Source organism: Buteo buteo, chromosome 1 (assembly GCF_964188355.1).
Source record: "Buteo buteo chromosome 1, bButBut1.hap1.1, whole genome shotgun sequence".
NCBI classification, from domain to species: domain Eukaryota; kingdom Metazoa; phylum Chordata; class Aves; order Accipitriformes; family Accipitridae; genus Buteo; species Buteo buteo.
This window is the reverse complement of record NC_134171.1, coordinates 18,496,598-18,514,280: the sequence shown is the minus strand read 5'-3', so window position 1 is coordinate 18,514,280 and position 17,683 is coordinate 18,496,598. Positions and strand designations below refer to the sequence as shown.

Genomic DNA, 17,683 nt, shown 5'->3' with positions numbered 1-17,683 from the left:
CTCTAGCAAGTCATTTAACGTGCTCACCTCTCCCACTCCTCAGACCCTTCCGAAAGGCAGCCCGGTACGATAAATAACCCACCACATGCTCGCTCGCTCTCTCTAGACCAGAAAACACCCCAGCCGGAGGGTACGCGAACGCTCCCAACAAGCGGATGGGGGGAGGGATCGCAGTTGAGGCACAACTTCGCGCCCTGGGAGCGGGGAAGAGGCTGAAACACCCCGGCGTGCCCTCGCCCACAGGCGGACAGATGCGGGGCTTGCGCCGGGGCAGAGCGCCGCCGGGCTCCCGCTCCGCGCCAGGGCAGCGGGCGGCAGCGCGCCCCCGCCCGCCTCCCCGCGCCCAGCCGCCGCGGCCGGCGGGGCGGGAGCGAGCGCTGCGCGCCCGCGGAGCTCCGCCGCCCGCCCCGCGGCCTGCCCGCGCCCGGCTCTTCCCCACCGCCTCGGGGAAAGCAAGCCGCAATAGCCAAGTTTGCCGGGAAATGGGCGCCGGCGGGGGAAGAAGGTGGGGGGGGCGGAGAGGCCGCTCCGCCGCCGCCTCGGGGCGCCCCCCGGGCCGCGGTGGTGCCCGCCCCGCCGCCCCCGCTCCCCGCGGCAGCGGGAACGGCGCTCCTCGCCGCGGCTTCCCGGGATGAAAGGCAGCGGCTGGGAGCAGCGTCCACCTCTCCCGCGCATCGCCGTGAAACGGGCACCGCCGGCAGCAGGGGAAGGGAACGCAACCCACCCCCCACACGCGCCCCACGCCCCCCCCCCCCCCAGGGCGTCGGGACCCCAAAGCGGGCCGGCTCCGCGGGGCCAGCCCTGCCCCGGGAGCGCGGACGGGAGCCGGGGGCCCCGGGGCGCTCGCCGCCGCCCCGGCCGGGTTACTTACAGCCTCTCGGTGTTGCGGGGGATGTTCCTCGGGACGCCGCGCAGCGCCAGCCCGTGACAGTCCACGGTGCTCCCCGAGCAGGAGCACTGCGCCGGGCACGGCTGCGGCGCCACCTCGCCCGCCATCGCCAGCAGCAGCCCCAGGGACAGGGTGAGCTTCCCCCAGCCGCACATCATCCCCGCCCGCTGCCGCCCGGCCGGGGCCCGCCGGCCTCGGCCCCGGGGAGGCGCGGGGCGCGCCGCCCTCCTCCTCGCCGCGGGGAGCGCTCGGGCAACTTTCAGGGTGCGGAGCGAGCGAAGTCCTTTCTATCCGAAGCTCAGGCGACAAAACGACCCCGGCGGCAAAGTGAGGCGGGTGGGCAGCGATCCGCGGCCGAAGGCAACTTCGCTGGGAGGGGGGCCGGGCCCGGGCCCTCCCTCGCTAGCCCGTCGGGTGCCGGGGAGAGGCGGCACTCGGGTCTCGTCTTCACACGCTCCCCGCGAAGGCGAGGCGAAGCAAACCCGCGGGCTCAGGGTACGGCGGAGTTGGGCGAGCTCCTTATCTTCCTCCGAGCCGTCGCTCCCCTCCGAGCCCCCGGCGAGAGGCCGCGGAGCCCCGTCCGCCCGAGCGGCGCGCTTCCTCCGCGGCGGCCCGCGCAGCGCAGCAGCCGCTCCCACGCGCGTCCCCCGCCGCGGGCCGCTCACAGCCCCACGGGGGGCGGCGGCGGGGCTGACACCGCGCACACACCGCCCTGCCAGAGGCGCCTCAGCAAATCATACCCCTCTCGCAGGCATTCATCAAACTGTCTCACGGAAGGAGGCGGGAGGGGAGGAAGAAAAAAAAAAAAAAAAAAAAGTCAAACACACAAGATGATGTTGGGCTTGGCTTTCCACCCCCCGCGCCCCCTCCTGCTGTAAGCTCCCAAGCCAAGTTTAGCAGGAAAGGGCTGGTCCTAGAGCACGATAATAATAAGCAGTCGAGAAGTGATTCGTTGCCCTGCTGGAAGGGAGTTCATCCACGACCTCCTCCTCCTCGGTGACAGATCACAGCTATAGATCCTCCTGTGATCCCGGGAGCACGGCGAGACAGACCAGATCACACGAGCGGTGCGCGGCGAGGGCGGGAGGGGCGGGGGGGTGGGCGCGTTACGCTACTCCCCGTGGTCTCCCGGATACCGGGGCTTTGCTGCGGCAAAGGCACCTGATGGGAAAGGTAGGAACTGCTCAGTCCTTCCAGGTGAGGCCAGTTCAGCGGCTCCCGGGGTCGCTGCTGGAAAGGGAGCAACTTTCCTCCTCTCCCGGAGCCCGCCGAGGCGCAGCGCCTCGGGAAGGGCTCGCGCCCCTTCCCCCGATCCCGCCGCTGCACCTGAGCTGTCGGTGCTGGCGCCGAACAGCCCGGCCCGGCCCTCGGCTCCCTGGCGGCGGCGCTCCTCCGGCGCAGAGGGAAACGGCGGAGGCGAGGGGGGGTGGGTGGGTGCCGGGGGGGGGGGGGGGCCGGCAGCGGGAGACGGGAGGCGACACGCCGGCTCCTTCCCTCGCACCCCGACTCTCTCCGCTTGAACAATAGGATGGCACCGCCGCACGCAGGCCGGCCGGCTCTCCTCCCCGCTGCAAGGTGCCTGCCGCCGCCCGCGGAAAGTGCTCCCCGAGAGCGGCCGCGACCTCCGCCGGCGCCTCGCCGAGAGCTCCCCACGCGGCCGCACGGCGCCCGCCGCCCGCCCGGCCCGGCGCGGCGCCCCTCGCCCCGCTCCCACGGAGCCGGGAGAGCCCCACGCGCCGCCCTATATAGGGGCGGCGGGGCCGCGCCTCCCCGGCCCCGCCCGCAGCGCCCCGCGCCGCGCTCACTGGCTGCGCCGCCGCCCGCCCCGGCCGGCCCGGCCCGGCCCCGGCTCGGCGAGCGCGGGGGGCGAGCGGGGGGGGGGGGGAGCTGCGCGGCGACGCCAACAATGAATGAAAGTTGGGGGAGCGCGCGGCGGCGGGGGGGGGGCGGGCAGGTCCGCCCCCCGCCCCGGGAGAGCGGCGGAGCTCCCCTCGCCCCCCCCCTCCTCGCCGCCCCGGCGCGCGGAGTTGTTGCGCGGAGTTTCTGAGGCAGCCGCGGCCTGCGGGTGTCCAGCGCCCCGCGAGGGAGAAGGGAGAGGAGGGAGGGGAGGGAGCGGGGCCGGGGTCGGCCGCGGTGCTCGGGTGCGTTTTGCCTGGCGAGGGAGGGGGGCTGAAGCGTCGCCGGCAGCGCTGGTAAATATCTCGGCGAGGGTCGTCCTGTCTGTCTGCCCTGGGCAGCAGTCGCTACGGAGGAGAAAGAGGGGTTTCTTGGCGTTTTCTACGGGTGCAGTTTTAGTGCGAAACACACCAGAATGGCTCATAAATTATTTTCGAAAATAAAATGACATGGGCAAGCGTTATTCCGTAGGTTAAAATGTGTCGAGTAGCAGCATTAATGCCGCTCTGCTCCTTCAGAAAACACTTCCCGTTTCAAAAAATTGTGTTCTGAATACACACAACGTTCCTGATAAATTTTCCTGAAGTGCTGTTTATTGTCAGCGCGTCTTCAGCATTCTCAGGAAAATAGTGAGTGCATCAGGCTCTAAACTGAATTTTAACTGGGTTTGGTTTTCCTTGCTTGTGAATTCAGTTCCATCTGATTTATAACAGCTCTTGAGACCCCAGTAATAGGTGAAAATGATTTGTCTTTCATAGATGGCAACCCCCAGCGGGGATGACTAAGCCTTCAGCAAGGTGTAGTTTGGAAATGCTCAAGGGAGCCCATAGTTTCTTCCATATGGCTGGGTCCAGCTGAGTCTCTTCATCCCTGGGGTCTCTGCTGCACAATCCCCGCAAGAGGCTTACTGTCTCTTTTCGCCCATTACCAGGAGGACAAATTCTGTTCCCAGAAACGCTGGTCTAGATCCGAGTTAATCTGCTGAAGTGGAAGCCAGCGAAGTTACTCCTCACTTCCCTTACTGTAGCATGTGAGCCAAAATGAAAATTGCTAAAAATGTACATTCCTAATAAAAACTTTTTTGATCCATTTGTTTAGACAACGACCAGTAAATATGGTTGTTGCACTGTTTTCAAATGCTGATAATGGCACCTTAGGTCTTACAGAGACACAGAGATACTCCAGTTTTTTAGGTTGGTGCAGGAAGGAGAATTCAGTGACTGTAAGGGCAATACATCAGCTTCCATGTATAAATGCTTTTCGCTCTTTTCTCCCATTTGATTGTTTTAGGTCTTTACAAAGCATTTAGAAAGGATTTTGCAAGTTTCTAGCAAGCAACAGAAAAGAAAAAAAAAAAAAAAGAACTTAACCTGACATACTGCTTTCATGCCTCTACTAAAATCCTTTATCTTATGACTCCAGGCAGACAAAAAACAGAAAATACAATGTTAACCATTCAGTATTTTTTCATTATTTGTTTCAACTACCAGCAAAGTGCCTAGTGCTGCAGAAGACACAAAGAGAAGAAATAATAAATCTTTTTAATTTACAGGAATTCTCAGAAAATCTGAATCAATTCTTGAAGTGTTAAATGTTGCTAAACTACTCCATGCAGAGCTGATTCAAAATCTAAACTGGTCTTAATTTAATATGCTTTGCTTTCAAAGAGCAGTATACTAAGTACAAGCAAGATCAATTTTTATTCCTATTCGGGGGTTCATTGATTTTTAACATGCCCACCTTTGAAGCATACCTTTCATTCACTCAGATTGATTTTCCTGAGTGTCTCGCCTGCCAGCACATTGAAACTCTCTCTTTGTGATCTAAACTCTTCAATGGGAGAGCTCCCAATGTCTGAAATTGTCTGAGAGCGAGGCCTTCTGTCAGACACGGCGTAGGATCATCGCTGGAGTATGAACGTTGCCCTGCAGAGTGCCCTGTGGCTGCCTCAGTTGCCTGCGGAATTAATTCTAAGCCACTTCCAAAGTTATGAGGGAAAATATTCCCATTGAGGAAGAAGCTGGGGAAAAACTGTAGCAGCAAGGTATGTTAAAAGAAAAGCAATTAGAAACATTCATCAGTGGAAGAGCGAAAATTTTTCTTACAGCCATTTCAGAAAATACTGACAGCAGCTAAAAGCACTTTTCTGTTCTCCAGATTTCATTGTACAACATTCCACCCTTTGGAGGGTGATCTAAAGGGTTACTCAAAAAACTAAGAAGATCAGAACTATTAGCATAAGGAGATCAAAGTCAATAACGATAGGTAACTCACGGCTGAGGTTGGTAGCAGTGACTATGGCTGAGCACAAAGCTGTGTGCTGTGTAGATACATCTGAGGGAGCTCAGTGGACATCATCTGCTGTATGAGCATCACTATAGCTTTGTAAGGGCAGTGTGCCTGAAAGATACTGAACCAAATGACTCATCAGTTTGTACATAATTGAAGGTCAATAAGGTGACAGAAAAATGGCCAACAGAGTTATATCAAGAAAAAACAGTACAAACTGATCTAGTTTCCTTTTTTGACAAGGTAACTAGCTTATGGGTAAGGGGAAAGTGTGAGAGATGGTGATATTAGCAGGTCGCTTGCCACCACGCACATTAACATTTTTCTAAGCAATCTACTTCAATATAGTCAAAATCCAAGTGCTGGAACGTGGACACTTAACTGAGTAAAAAAAACCCAAATCCTGTATTCAGAGGATGGTTGATGGTCGGTCTGGGAGTGCATGGAAAGTAGACTCTCTTAAAAAGCTGTTAAGACAATTATGTCACTGAATGATTCCACTAGTGATTGAAAATTAAGTATAACTATTAACAGATGATACCAGGATGGAAAGGGATGTAGGGATTTTGCAAGGCAGAACAATAATTCAAAATTATTTTGATAAACTGGAGAAAACACATGGAATTAGTAAATCTTAAGGAAGACATGAGCATAACATTGCATTCAGAAAAGAAATTCAAATGCATAAATGCAAAATGACTAGCTGGGCAGCAGCACTCCAGAGAAGGATACAGAGATGAAAACATGTCATCTTAAATTTATGGTAAAGGAGATTCCATTACAAAAAGGCAAACATCATTCTGATGAGGTATATATTACATAAGGGAGGTAAGCATTCTTAAATGCTTATCAATTCCTAAAGCTTCATAAAAGCTTTTGTCAGCTTTTATGGGTAGGATAAAGTGTTCCATTTTGGGCACCATTCCTAAAATATGCTGTAAATAAAACAGAGAGGCTCCAGGGGACAAAACTAAGAATGTAAGTTTTAACAAACATGAACTATGAAAAAAGTGTGAAAAAAGTGCATTTACCTGGTTTAAAAATAAACAAACAAACAAACAAAAGCATCCCCCAAAAATGACCCAGAAAAAGGAAAGACATAATAATACTTCCCAAAATTAAAACGTGTTTGTAAACAGCACAGTGGTCAGTTGATATTCAAAACCAGTAAAGGTCTTCATTTTCAGGGAGGAAGGTTTATGAATCAGAAAAGCTGGTAGTAAAGAAGGCTGTGAAACCCAAAAGATGATACTGGTCTTTGCTTCATCCCCTTCAAGCCAAATCTTTACTGGAAATTTTAAAACAGACTGAACACATACGAGATAGGAATTATCCAGATGTACCACACACAGTGTGTAAGTAGGGACATTAGCCAACTGGCTTTTCAGGTTTTATTTAGCTGTGATTTCCCATGGGCATAAAATAAGTAGCCTTCTAGCAGTAATATTCATTGTCAAAGAGGACATCTAGCTGTGTGTATTAGTTGCTCATTATTTATTATCACATGTTTATAATTCAGGATCATCTAGCACTTCCAGTCAGGATTGTGCTTGGAAGTGGAGTAATACGACAAAAATATGATCACAACCTCCACGTGATGTGTGAAAGGTAAAGTAATACAATTTTTTAAAAACTGGCAACTAAGTCCTTTTGTCTATCAAGCTAATGTGAAGTTCATTGTCTATTTACCTGTAAGCAAGCGTAGATCTTGTGGACCAAGCAATGCAGAGACAATGCTAGCATTCAGATCAGAACAGAGGAGGAAGATTGTGCCATGATCCGTGCAAAAGAAGTCATGAGGAGAACCTGAGCAACAAGCTAGCATCACAGACACGGTAAAAGAGTGAGGGAGAAATAAAAAAATAGTAATATGGAATGCTGCAGAAAAAACAGAGACACACAGTGAGAACAAAAAGCATGAAATTGCAACGAAAGAATGGGGAAACCACGTATCGCATTGCTGAATAAGCGTGAAAAAAAAACTTTTCTGTAAGAATCTATTACAACAGAGACACAAAGGGATAGGTGCATTCCACTGGAAACTATGGTCAAATATCATTTAAATAGTGTTCTGCTTTTAATCCTTCCGAACATTGACTGCTTGGACGAATCCGAGCCCGTATTTTCTGAGCTTTAACTGTTTTGGTATTTCACAATGGACTATGGCCTAAAGAGCAACTTGGAAATCATAAGTGTATCCAAACAATATTTTAGCTCAAAGAAGATTTTATTTAGTTGCTAGCTATCTTCTCTAGTTGTTACCTAGGCAGGTTTAGAACAGGTCTGAAATGCCTTCAGTTTAAATACAAGATTAAAGCAAACTCTAGCTGGCAGGAAGGGGGTATAGGACCATGTCTGTGTTTGTACAACTTCTCCAAGGGAGCTAAGGATCAAACTTCTTGACTTCCATGAAACGGCACCCATAATAAACATTAAAACTGGTAGTAAATATTTCAGAAATGTATCCTTAATCTAAAGCTGAGTGACCTGAGGTTTATCCAATATCAAAGGGACGCTATCAAATTTTTAAGGTCACGGATTTCACACATGTAAAACCTTTAGGCTCCCATTGAGCTATCTAGATTCTGACAATGCTTCACCATAAAGCATGATTGGAAATTTATTTGAAAAATTTCCTGGGTTTTAGGAGCTGAAAATGAAAACCTTGAATCACTCCATTATCATTCTAATGGACTAGAGTGGATTTATTCCAGTTTCTCAAATAAGTAGAACTTTAAGTACTCTGTGCAGATCTGTCGTATAGCAAGATTCTCATTATAATTTACTCCTTTATGAAAAATATTTCCAATACCTCATGGCTAGGTCTAGAAAAATCTGGGGAGGGAGGAAATGGAAGTGTTGGAGCTTGGTGAACACAGTCATATTGCATGACACAGACTATGCACACTACTTTATTTGGGTTCTATTTGCTTCACTTATGCTTAGATTTCACATGGCAACATGGGATTATTTCTAGACAGCTAGGCTAAATTTTGTTTATGCTTCCTAGTAAATTGAAGAGCTATATGAAAGCAGCAATAGTCATGTGACACTACATACATTGATAAATCTACCTAATCTGCATTAAGAAGATGAATTTCCAAAGAATAAACAATTGGGAAACTGAAACTTAAAGGGAAAATGCAAGAAGTGCTTCAGCATAGAAAACCAACACAAGATAAACTGGTCTAACATTACCGAACTTTTCTTATGCAAAAACTGAGTCAATTAATTTCCTTATTTACCTGAAATCCAGATTTAAGTGGTGTATAGTCAGTATTTATTATACTGTATCTTCACCTACTGGTAAAAGTCTCATAATTTGTGCTAACAAAGTCTTTAACCCTTACCAGTGACCTCTCAGGTGCTATCAAATGTAGAAAACCTGATAGCTGTTGTATGTTCAATACTCCTATGACATAGATTAACGAACACACTATATTGCTTGTCTTGCATGGGATGGCACGAGGGACCTCATCCACCTCATGCAGTTTAAGAACTTTATCATTTCAACTAAAAAAAAACACTTCTGTAATTTATGAGGAATTTGTATTTAAGAATCCTATCTCCCAATTTAGTGTGTGCGAATTCTTAGGAATTCATTACAGTTTAGTGTAAAAGGGATTATTCAAATTATTGAGTCTGACATTTTGCATGAGACAGATGACTGAGGCTGATATTTCTGCATGAAGGCTGATAATTTGTGCTAAGCTAATCATATCCTTGTACGGTGGAGGATCTAGTCTCTTACCATCAAAAGTAACCAGGAAAACTCAATCTTTAAACAATTTGATTTTGGCTTCGTTTTGGCTATTTGCAAGCAGAAACCTAATTTTCACCGTGAGTGTAGTCATGCTATGTTGTACTCATTTGTTTCAGTGTTAATGTCTGGCCTTTAAGTTAAATTGTTATTTTCCTTCCCTGGGGATTGCCACCCTGATGTAGTTATAAACAGAGAACATATCCTTTCTCTCAACTTTCATTTTGTCAGGCTTCCTCTGTTGTAACTGAATCTGAGGATAAAATGGCGTTACTTCGAGATGAACTGTTACCTATTCCGTCAATGCAACTCGCAAGTTGCTTTCACTGTCATCTAGCAGCAGAGGTAGAACACTTATTCCTGGCACAAAGGAATAAGCCACAAGTGATTTTTTTAATCTTTTCATAATGACCTTTCCAAGTCTTTCTCAGCTTCTCTTCAGACTTTTGTAGAAATATATCTGTCCTAATGTAATTGGAAAGGATTTCTCCAGGTTCACCTCATGGTTGCTAATATTGCTGAAGAAGTAGAAAACAGTAGGGTTTAGATTTTACATAGTTTTTCCCTCCTTTTCAGGGTGCATATCAAGTGGATGAATTGGATGATAGTACAAAGGGTACTTTTTCTGCAATTTTAAATTGAGATGGCTGGTTCTTTTTTGTGTCATTCCCATTTGCCTCTTTGTGAGGGAAAATGGAGTCAGTTCACTGTTGACTCTTCTGTTGCCCATACCAAGGAAACCAGAGCTGCAGTGCTTTCTGTTCTCTCTCTAAAGACTCTATTCTAAAAAAAAAAAAAAAATAAAAAAAAATTAAAAAAAATCTGGTTTGAAATCTTCCAGTACACTTTGGTTGAAATAACTCTACCCACTGTTCTTGCCATAACCTAACACGCACCGGACATTTCTGCATTTGTTTGGGGTTTGTAGAGTATATATCTTGTGAGAGGAGAGAAGAAGGTTGGATTTGGGAGGGGTTTTTTTTGGAGAATGGGAGGAGAGGCTGCTTGTAAAATGTCAGAGTTGATAAGGATACTTTGAATGCTGAGATCTCTCAAACTTTTCTGGCAGTTTTCATGGAAGAAGAAGTTGTTATAACCTGCTTTTTCTAAGCATACAAAAACTTTCTAGCACATAGTATTGTTATTATGTATATGTTCTTTATTTTTGTTTCTTTATCACCACATAGGATGTATTTCAATTGTATCTGATCAGGATTGAAACTGTATCAGTCCTAGGGAGAACATTGCTGAATCTTTGTTTTCCACTTACTGCTTAAAAATGAGTATGTGAGAGCATATTTTTTCCTGAAAGGAAGTGGTTTCTCTCTGTAGATAACTTAAAAGACATTTTCTAGGGAAACAATATTTAGCTATAAAAGCTGGTACGTATTTTCAGCTGGGTATATTCTATTCATAAACAAATTTTGACTCATTAGCCACAACCTTTGAAGAACAATGGTTTAATAAGAACATGAAATATATTCCTCCTAGTCCTGTTGGTGACTCAGTGTTTTCACCAAAATATTTGTGCCTCTCACCCTCCCATTGTTTTTGTGTACCTGGCACTTTGCTCTCTTGTCTGAAAACACAACGCACAAGCAACAGGGAAGACTTTATTGTAGAGGCAGCTCCACTAGGAAAGGGTTCTGGAAAGGAGAAGATTCTCTAAACAGAGCAAGAAGGTGACCTGCAAATACTTATCTTAGAATAAGTAACGTTAAGGATGTATGCCCTTTAACACTTCTTGGCTTATTGACCAGCTTGTATTCGAGAGGAATGAAGCAGACTCAAATGTCCTGCAAAGGATAGTAAGATGCTCAAGAAGAGTAACAGCCAGTCTGGCATTCAGCGCTTCTGAAAAAACTGTGTGAGTATAAGAGAAAGGATCAAGGTCTTTTTTTTTCTGCTGTTGCCCCTCTATTATACCTGCTGAATAGACGTGAAGACACTGGAAAACAAAGACTACAGGGGAGAAGAAAGGCAGAAATATACACCTTCATTTCCCAATGGAAAGGGTAGAAGTTGTGATTTATATTTCTGAGTTGTAAAATTTTTCACTACCCAAATCTCCATTACTGACAGCATGTGTTAAGGGTTATGAGGTTCAAGTTTCACTACAGACCTTTAGAATAATACATAATGAAAGATACTAGTCTGTCCATATTGCATATCATCATTTTTCCACAGCTATATCAAGAATCATGAAGTTAATTCCAAGAAAACAGAGTAGTGTGAAGATGAAAAGAGACAAGGAAATTTTTTCAGATTAACAGTTCTCTCACTGAAAAATGCAGTTTCTGATCAACAAATCATATTTGGAAATTCAAGATGATTTTATAAGCAGTGTTGACTGAAATAACAAGTGATACTTTATTTTAGTTGAAAATTTTATGTTGACTTGCTCAAACCTAAATATTGTGATTTTTCATTTGAAATGATGATTGGCTGCCTGTTTTTTTGTTTGTTTGGGTTTGGTTTTTGGTTGTTTGGGTTTTTTTAATTATTATTATTATTTTTACAAAACAGAATAAAAAAGCAAAATCCTTACACTGACCGAAATTTTCATGTGAAATATCTTCTCCAGTTTTGGTATAGTCACTGAACTTAAAATTAATTAGTCACATAAATCCAGTGTGTAGTTTCCTGAGACAACTATAAGCAGAACCTTTGGATAATACCAGGGATAAGTATGTAAAGAAGGAAGTTTTTACTATGTTAGTGGCGGGAGCTTTTTACAGTCACCTAAGGTGGAAGTAAGAAATGGATAATAACCTTCAGCATTACGAGAAAGATTACTGCTGAGAATTGCGTGATTCTAGTACAGTTTTCCACTAGTATTGGGAAGAACCAGATATTCCTGAATGCAATAGGCAGCAGATTTCATCATCAAACAATTCCTGAACCACCAACGGGTGCTTCTACTGGTTTGGATTTGTTTGCTATTTTATGAAATATTTCTGGAAAAAATGGTCATAGAATATAACACGAGATTGAATGATCAATTCTTTTAAACATAAATGAAGAGAAACAAAAACAACTGCATAAGATCATTTCATATATTCAGGAAACTAGTTTATGAACCTGGTTGATCTGAGAACTCTGATTTCTTAAAGAGAAGGCTTGAAATTGCTAAATGAACAGCTTAATTTTGATCTGTATTCCAAGGATGTATGAATGAGAGAGGACAGTGGTTTCAGATCCAAACTTATTAATAAGCACCTGAAAAAACATTAGATTAAAGCAGAGATGTCAGATTTTAATATGTTTTATAATTCTCAACTAAGAGCAAAATGTTTATGTCAATAAAAATAGAGAACAGAGAAAGGAGTGGGTTCCACTGGGAGTGAGGTGAAACTGAACATATTCTAGATATACTTTAAAAAAAACCACATTGTCTATGCTTCTACAAGCTTAATCATAGAGAAAAGGTTAACACAGTATGTCTAGTAAAACTAGACATTTAGGTACACATAAGAATTTAGGATGTAAGAAAAAGAACCAGAATGATTATGGAACCACGATTCACTCTGAAGAAAAAAACTGGTAAGATTCAAAGATACATTGGAAAAGGTCATTTGAAAAAATTCTTATGCTTCTTGGCTGAACAAGATTATCAGACTATTTCTGTATGTTAACTTACTTCTAAGGATAATTTGCAGGTGTACCTAAGGCTTACTTAATTTTTGCCGAAGTGGATTACAAGTAGTTTTGGCAATTTGGGATAAGAAAATGAAGATTATTTCATCCACTTGAAATTGCAACTTTTTATTTATGTTTTCTAGGTGAGAATGGAGGGTTTAAACAGACTTTATTCAATGTTTCAAAGACTAAGATACTTGTATAACTCTAAACATAGGAATACTTCTGTTGAAATCTACAGAGATTCTACCTTTTTTGCTGAAAATATAGACAAATCTGATTCCTCTTGTGTAGGATTAGAGATCATGGAATAATTTCAATCATCATTTGAAATACTCCAGTGTCCTGATAACATGGGTACTATCCACCGGAATTCAGTTATGCAAAACAATATGTCTCATCTGAAATATATCAATTCCACCAGCTCAGTGGGCCTGATACTAAAGCAGAATATTAATTCAATTCTGAGTAAGAGGCTCCTTTTCTGGCTCTCCTGCTAACATCCACAGAATCATAAATATTCTGCAATTGTCTTTCTGAAAAATAACTTCATGTGAAGTACAAAAGAGGAGTTTAACAACTTGGAAAGAAATACTTCAGGTTTCTCTTGGTAAGTGTGTAAAGATTGTACAATCGAAAGGAAGTACAGCTTAACCATACAGTTTGTTTGCAAAGAAATTCACGGTGTCCATGGCATCAGTGTAGCATACTTCTTTGCCACATCAGAGAAATGTTTAGCTCTCTATTAACACAGTGATGAGGAATGAAAGGAACTTCACATCTGCATTTGAAACAGGAAGAAAGTTGTATGAAATACTAGACACTTTTTACTGTGTATAAACATCAAATTAAACACTGCAAAGTATTTGCTCCCCTAATACCATTTTTAACCATTTCTGTGAATGCTGACTTCCCCAGAACCAGTCTTTCAACATCTACAAAACAAATAATTCCTTTGATCAAGACTGAGCTTAGAACAAGAGTAAGACAGACTTAAATTATTTTCAAACTGCTAAGAGTACTGGATTATTTCAGCCTGGAAACTCCATTTTACCACCTCTCTCACTCTCATTTCGCAACCTCAGCCATACAGAATAATTTCTTCAAGCTAATAAATGCTGAATTTATATGGCAGTGTTCACCTTGATCCTCCTCTCAGTACGGTAACTGCTGTTCTTGCAGGGGCCTGCTGGGTTGTTGTGGTTTCTCTATCCTACTGTGGGTTTTATGTATTTAAACGTGCTGGTTTCTTGTATTATTAAAGTCTCTCGTTGGGGCAATATTATTGTACAGGAGTGCTGATTTAAAGAGAAGCCATACTGAACACACAAATTCACTGTCAGTAGCCAGCAGAAGGCAGAACAAAATATTCGACACTTTGTAGTCAATTTGAATGCAATATGCTGATACTCGTATCTAGCCCAGAAAAGCTCAGTGGGACCGATGAATTATAGATCACCAGTACAGAGGTTAACAGGTGGAAAAAAAATACACACTTACAGTCAGTAGTATCTGAATCATCACGTTGGGGTTTTTTTTGTTGTTCATAGCATACGCAAGTCTCCAGTGCTTCTGTTACTTCAGTCCTTGGGGTATATGTATTGTGATAATAAAAGCAAAGACATTCTCCACAAGGCTCCACTTCTTTCAGTACACAGAATAAGTGGTATTTAGTTGATAAACAGTATTTTGCTTTTCCCATATTGTTCGTTGTGTGGTCAGTGGTATTTCTCAGCCCCCGTGTTGGTTTTGTATGTACACAAATCATAGCCTATGCTGAAAACAAAATGGTGAATTTCGTCCTGAGTTTTTGCATGTTGCTTGTCACTCTAGCATCTGATGCACTTCATAAATATTTACAACTATACGAGAAGCTGTTATTTAATCACCATTCTATATGCACAAAGAAATTAAGGTCTGAAATTTTCACTAAATCTTAGGTGCCCAACTTGAGACGCCTATGACCTGAAGCTTTAGTCATTAGTATTACGCAACTTCTGCTCCATATTGTCTGTACTTATTGCAGCCCCACACAAGACATCAGCCCCTCTTTCCATTTAGAGGTTCGGAATCTCAGTGGAAAAGGTTTGCAGCAATCCAGTGCTGTCTGACAGATAAAAAAGCAATTTTTCAATGATTTGTCATGTCTGATTCCCATCCAGATTCAGACAGAAGAAGATATATATTCTTGGCCTGCCTCTGACAAGGACTACTCCCACCAAGACTGAAATTCAAGATGACTCTTCAAATCATGGATGACAAAGTTTTTCAGAAGAGATCAAGCCTTACTGCCCACCCCCTCAAAAAAACACAACAAAAAAACCCAACAAAAAAACCCACCACCAACACCCACCCCCAAAAAATAGGGGGGGGAAAAAGAGAAAAAAAAGGAAAGGAAAAAAGCCACAGCCTAAATTCCTGAACCACTTTGAAACTGCTCCTAAAAATAAAGTCTGAAATAGTCCCATAGAGTTTCTGTTTGGTAGCTGGAGCCTGGCAAAGTTTATAAGGCAGTTTAAAGAAGATGTTGTAATGATGGATGATACCACTAGCCCTGCCTGTAATATAAAAAATAGAGTCAGTGTTCACTTCTCCTTATAAAGGCAGCTCTTTTTCTTTTCCAGAAACTTCAACAGGCTATTCCTCAGCTAATCATGGTACCCATCTAAATCTCATTCCTGTGGAGAAGTGACCTACCTCATTCTTTCTTCATCCACTCCTGTTTTCCTTTTACAAGCTGTCCTGGCAGAGGACTGTGGATGCAGCTGAGAGGGCAAAAGGGCATCAAATTGCTGAACAGAAGTAAGTAATTAGACTTCACGTGAAAGAGGATATATAGTGTAAGAGAGGTCATTGCTTTTGCTTATAAATATAAATTATCCATTTTCCCCATAGCTTCAAAAACAATGACATCAAGTCCTCAGCTGTCGTGACTGATAAGCAAGGAGTGACATTAGAAGAACAAAAAGAAGAACTAAATACTGGAAAAAGATAAGGAAGAGAGACCGAAGAGGTAGCTGGAAGAGGAGAAGGGCAATTTTTTTTTAAATCAGGCTTTCCAGCAGGAAAAAAGCGTAGGAACTGATTGCTCAGCTGAGGAGCTGACTAGCATGAGGGAAGAAGAGAGCTGAGCCAAGTGTTACGTGGCCGTAGGAGGTGCGCTGAATAGACTGCCCTCATCCATTAGCTCTCGTTTGGCCTGTTCCAGTTACACTTCATACTGCCCATTTCAAACAAACCAAAGTCAGCAAACCATGTAAGCAAGTGCTTAAGTTCATTTTTATGCTTCATTTAATAAAGATTACACAACATGGAATAAATATTATGCAACATACTTCTATTTCTCATACTTAACTGTAGTTCTTATCTGCTTGGCTTAACGCGAGTGTTTCAGGCTTGTAACATAGAAGGATGTGAACTCATGATAGAGTCAATTCCTGGCCTTACTGAAGCCAGTGGTAAAACTTTTGTTGTCTTTTATGGGAATAGGATTTCATCAAAGTACTCAGCTTAATTTGTAGCTGTTGTTTACATTCATGTGCATTTGAGACATTTCACTAGTATAGAAATCTCCTATAAAACAATTCTGTAGTAGTAAATTTTTCACACTCTCAATCTTTATTTTAAATGGAAACTTTATAAGAAACTACATTTATGCCATAAAGTAAAATAAAATTAAATGAAAAATTATGCGTAAAAAATAAATACTAAAACATGGAAAAATGCTAAAACATTTTAATAATTTCAAAACCTCATGAAGGCCACAACATAATTTTCAGCCAAAATATTTCTAAAACTGGCAGCCCACAAGAACCCTGGAACACCCATGTGGAAACATGTTTTTAATTTTGGAGTAAATATTTTTTCCTCATACACAGAAGCGTTTTCTTTAAATAGTAAGAGACAGCCCAAAATAGGGAGGAAGTTAAGCATTTTTGTTGTGCAATTAAAAATGAATTATACATAGCTAAAATCAAAGTTATTTCTATGCTACATGTGAAAAGTTTAGAAAAATAAACATTTCAGAAAGTGAAGCTTATAAAGTGAGGCCTTGGAAATCTCTTAATGTAGGGGGTTTAGTTTTCCAAGTAGCATTCATCTGATCATTGCATGTTTGGGCACCTGGAGCTGTGAACCTACTGGCTGTGGACTTTCAGATTCCATGATTACAAACTCACAGACAATAAAATATGGAGACTTTTCAGTGTTCTGTGTCATCAGGGATGTCACTGGGAGCAAAGCCTCAGAGCATGATAAAGGTCTCTTTCAAACTACAAAAGTATCTTTAGAAGAACAATTATTTTAGTTGAAAGTTATAAGCTGTTCCTAATCTATGTTGTCCCGCTGCAGCTGTAGCAAACATTAGGATTGGCTTTCAGCACTTTGTGTATACTCTGTGGTTGAGGAGAAAAAATTAGAAGTCCTAAAAACAAAAGTTAGTTTCCAGAAATTAAATTCAGCATCAGAACAAGAAAAGCTAGTGAGTAATAGTGTCTTCTCATCTTTTGAGCTTCAAACACATAAAGAACAGCACTTTTTTCACACATCCTTCCTGTCATGAACCTTTTGTACTCTGCATATCTTGGGTATGTATATCTCTCTGTCTTCTCACAGCCCCGAAAACTGGCATTTTCTATGCATGCAATAAATACAGCAAATCAATTAATAATATCAATTTTATCACCAAGCAGTAATATAAATTGCTGAATCTTATTTTTCTTCTTTCAAATGAACTGATTTCTATACCGTGCTTTTCCTAGAGGCAAAATAATGCACTTCTTATTTTATATGTTTTCTCTGCTCAGTTGCATGTGGGGTGCTATGTTGGTTTATGTGATAAGAATGTTTGGTCACAAGTTTCCCAACTGTATGCCAGAAAAGGTTCAGGGAAAGCTAACAGTAGTGATTAAGAGTATGAAAAAATGTACATGACAAATGGTTGAAAAGTTGCCTACATAGAAAATAGTGCATAAAAAGCCTATAATAAAGTGAAAAAATAATGAGTAGTATGAAGAAAGGCATACTGGGACCTTCTTTTCTAGTACAAGAAAGTAGCATATTCAACTGAAGTTAAAGTTGTCAGATTAAAATCAATGAGAAGTATTTTTGTATAGTACATAATTATTCACCAGCACTGTTAGTCACAGAAAGTTCCAAGGACATGCAAGATGGAAAACTCTTTACATATTTACATATATATTCCAAGATTG

At 43.2% G+C, this 17,683-nt stretch overlaps 1 protein-coding gene and 1 long non-coding RNA gene across 3 annotated transcripts in view; one reads left to right on the top strand and one right to left on the bottom strand.

The window, feature by feature from the left end:
• The window catches only part of SLIT2 (slit guidance ligand 2), a 273,323-nt gene extending 271,246 nt beyond the window's left edge, over positions 1-2,077 (bottom strand). For both annotated transcript variants that reach the window (XM_075023755.1, XM_075023766.1), the window contains exon 1: positions 872-2,077. In XM_075023755.1, coding sequence (XP_074879856.1) covers positions 872-1,047 — 176 coding nt within the window. In that variant the 5' untranslated portion in view covers positions 1,048-2,077. The remainder of the gene's footprint in view (positions 1-871) is intronic.
• LOC142029240 (uncharacterized) lies at positions 901-15,702 on the top strand. Its single transcript, XR_012649878.1, has 3 exons — positions 901-1,021; positions 15,098-15,275; positions 15,369-15,702. It is a non-coding gene; the product is annotated as an uncharacterized LOC142029240 (long non-coding RNA).
• The last annotated feature ends 1,981 nt before the right edge of the window (positions 15,703-17,683 follow it).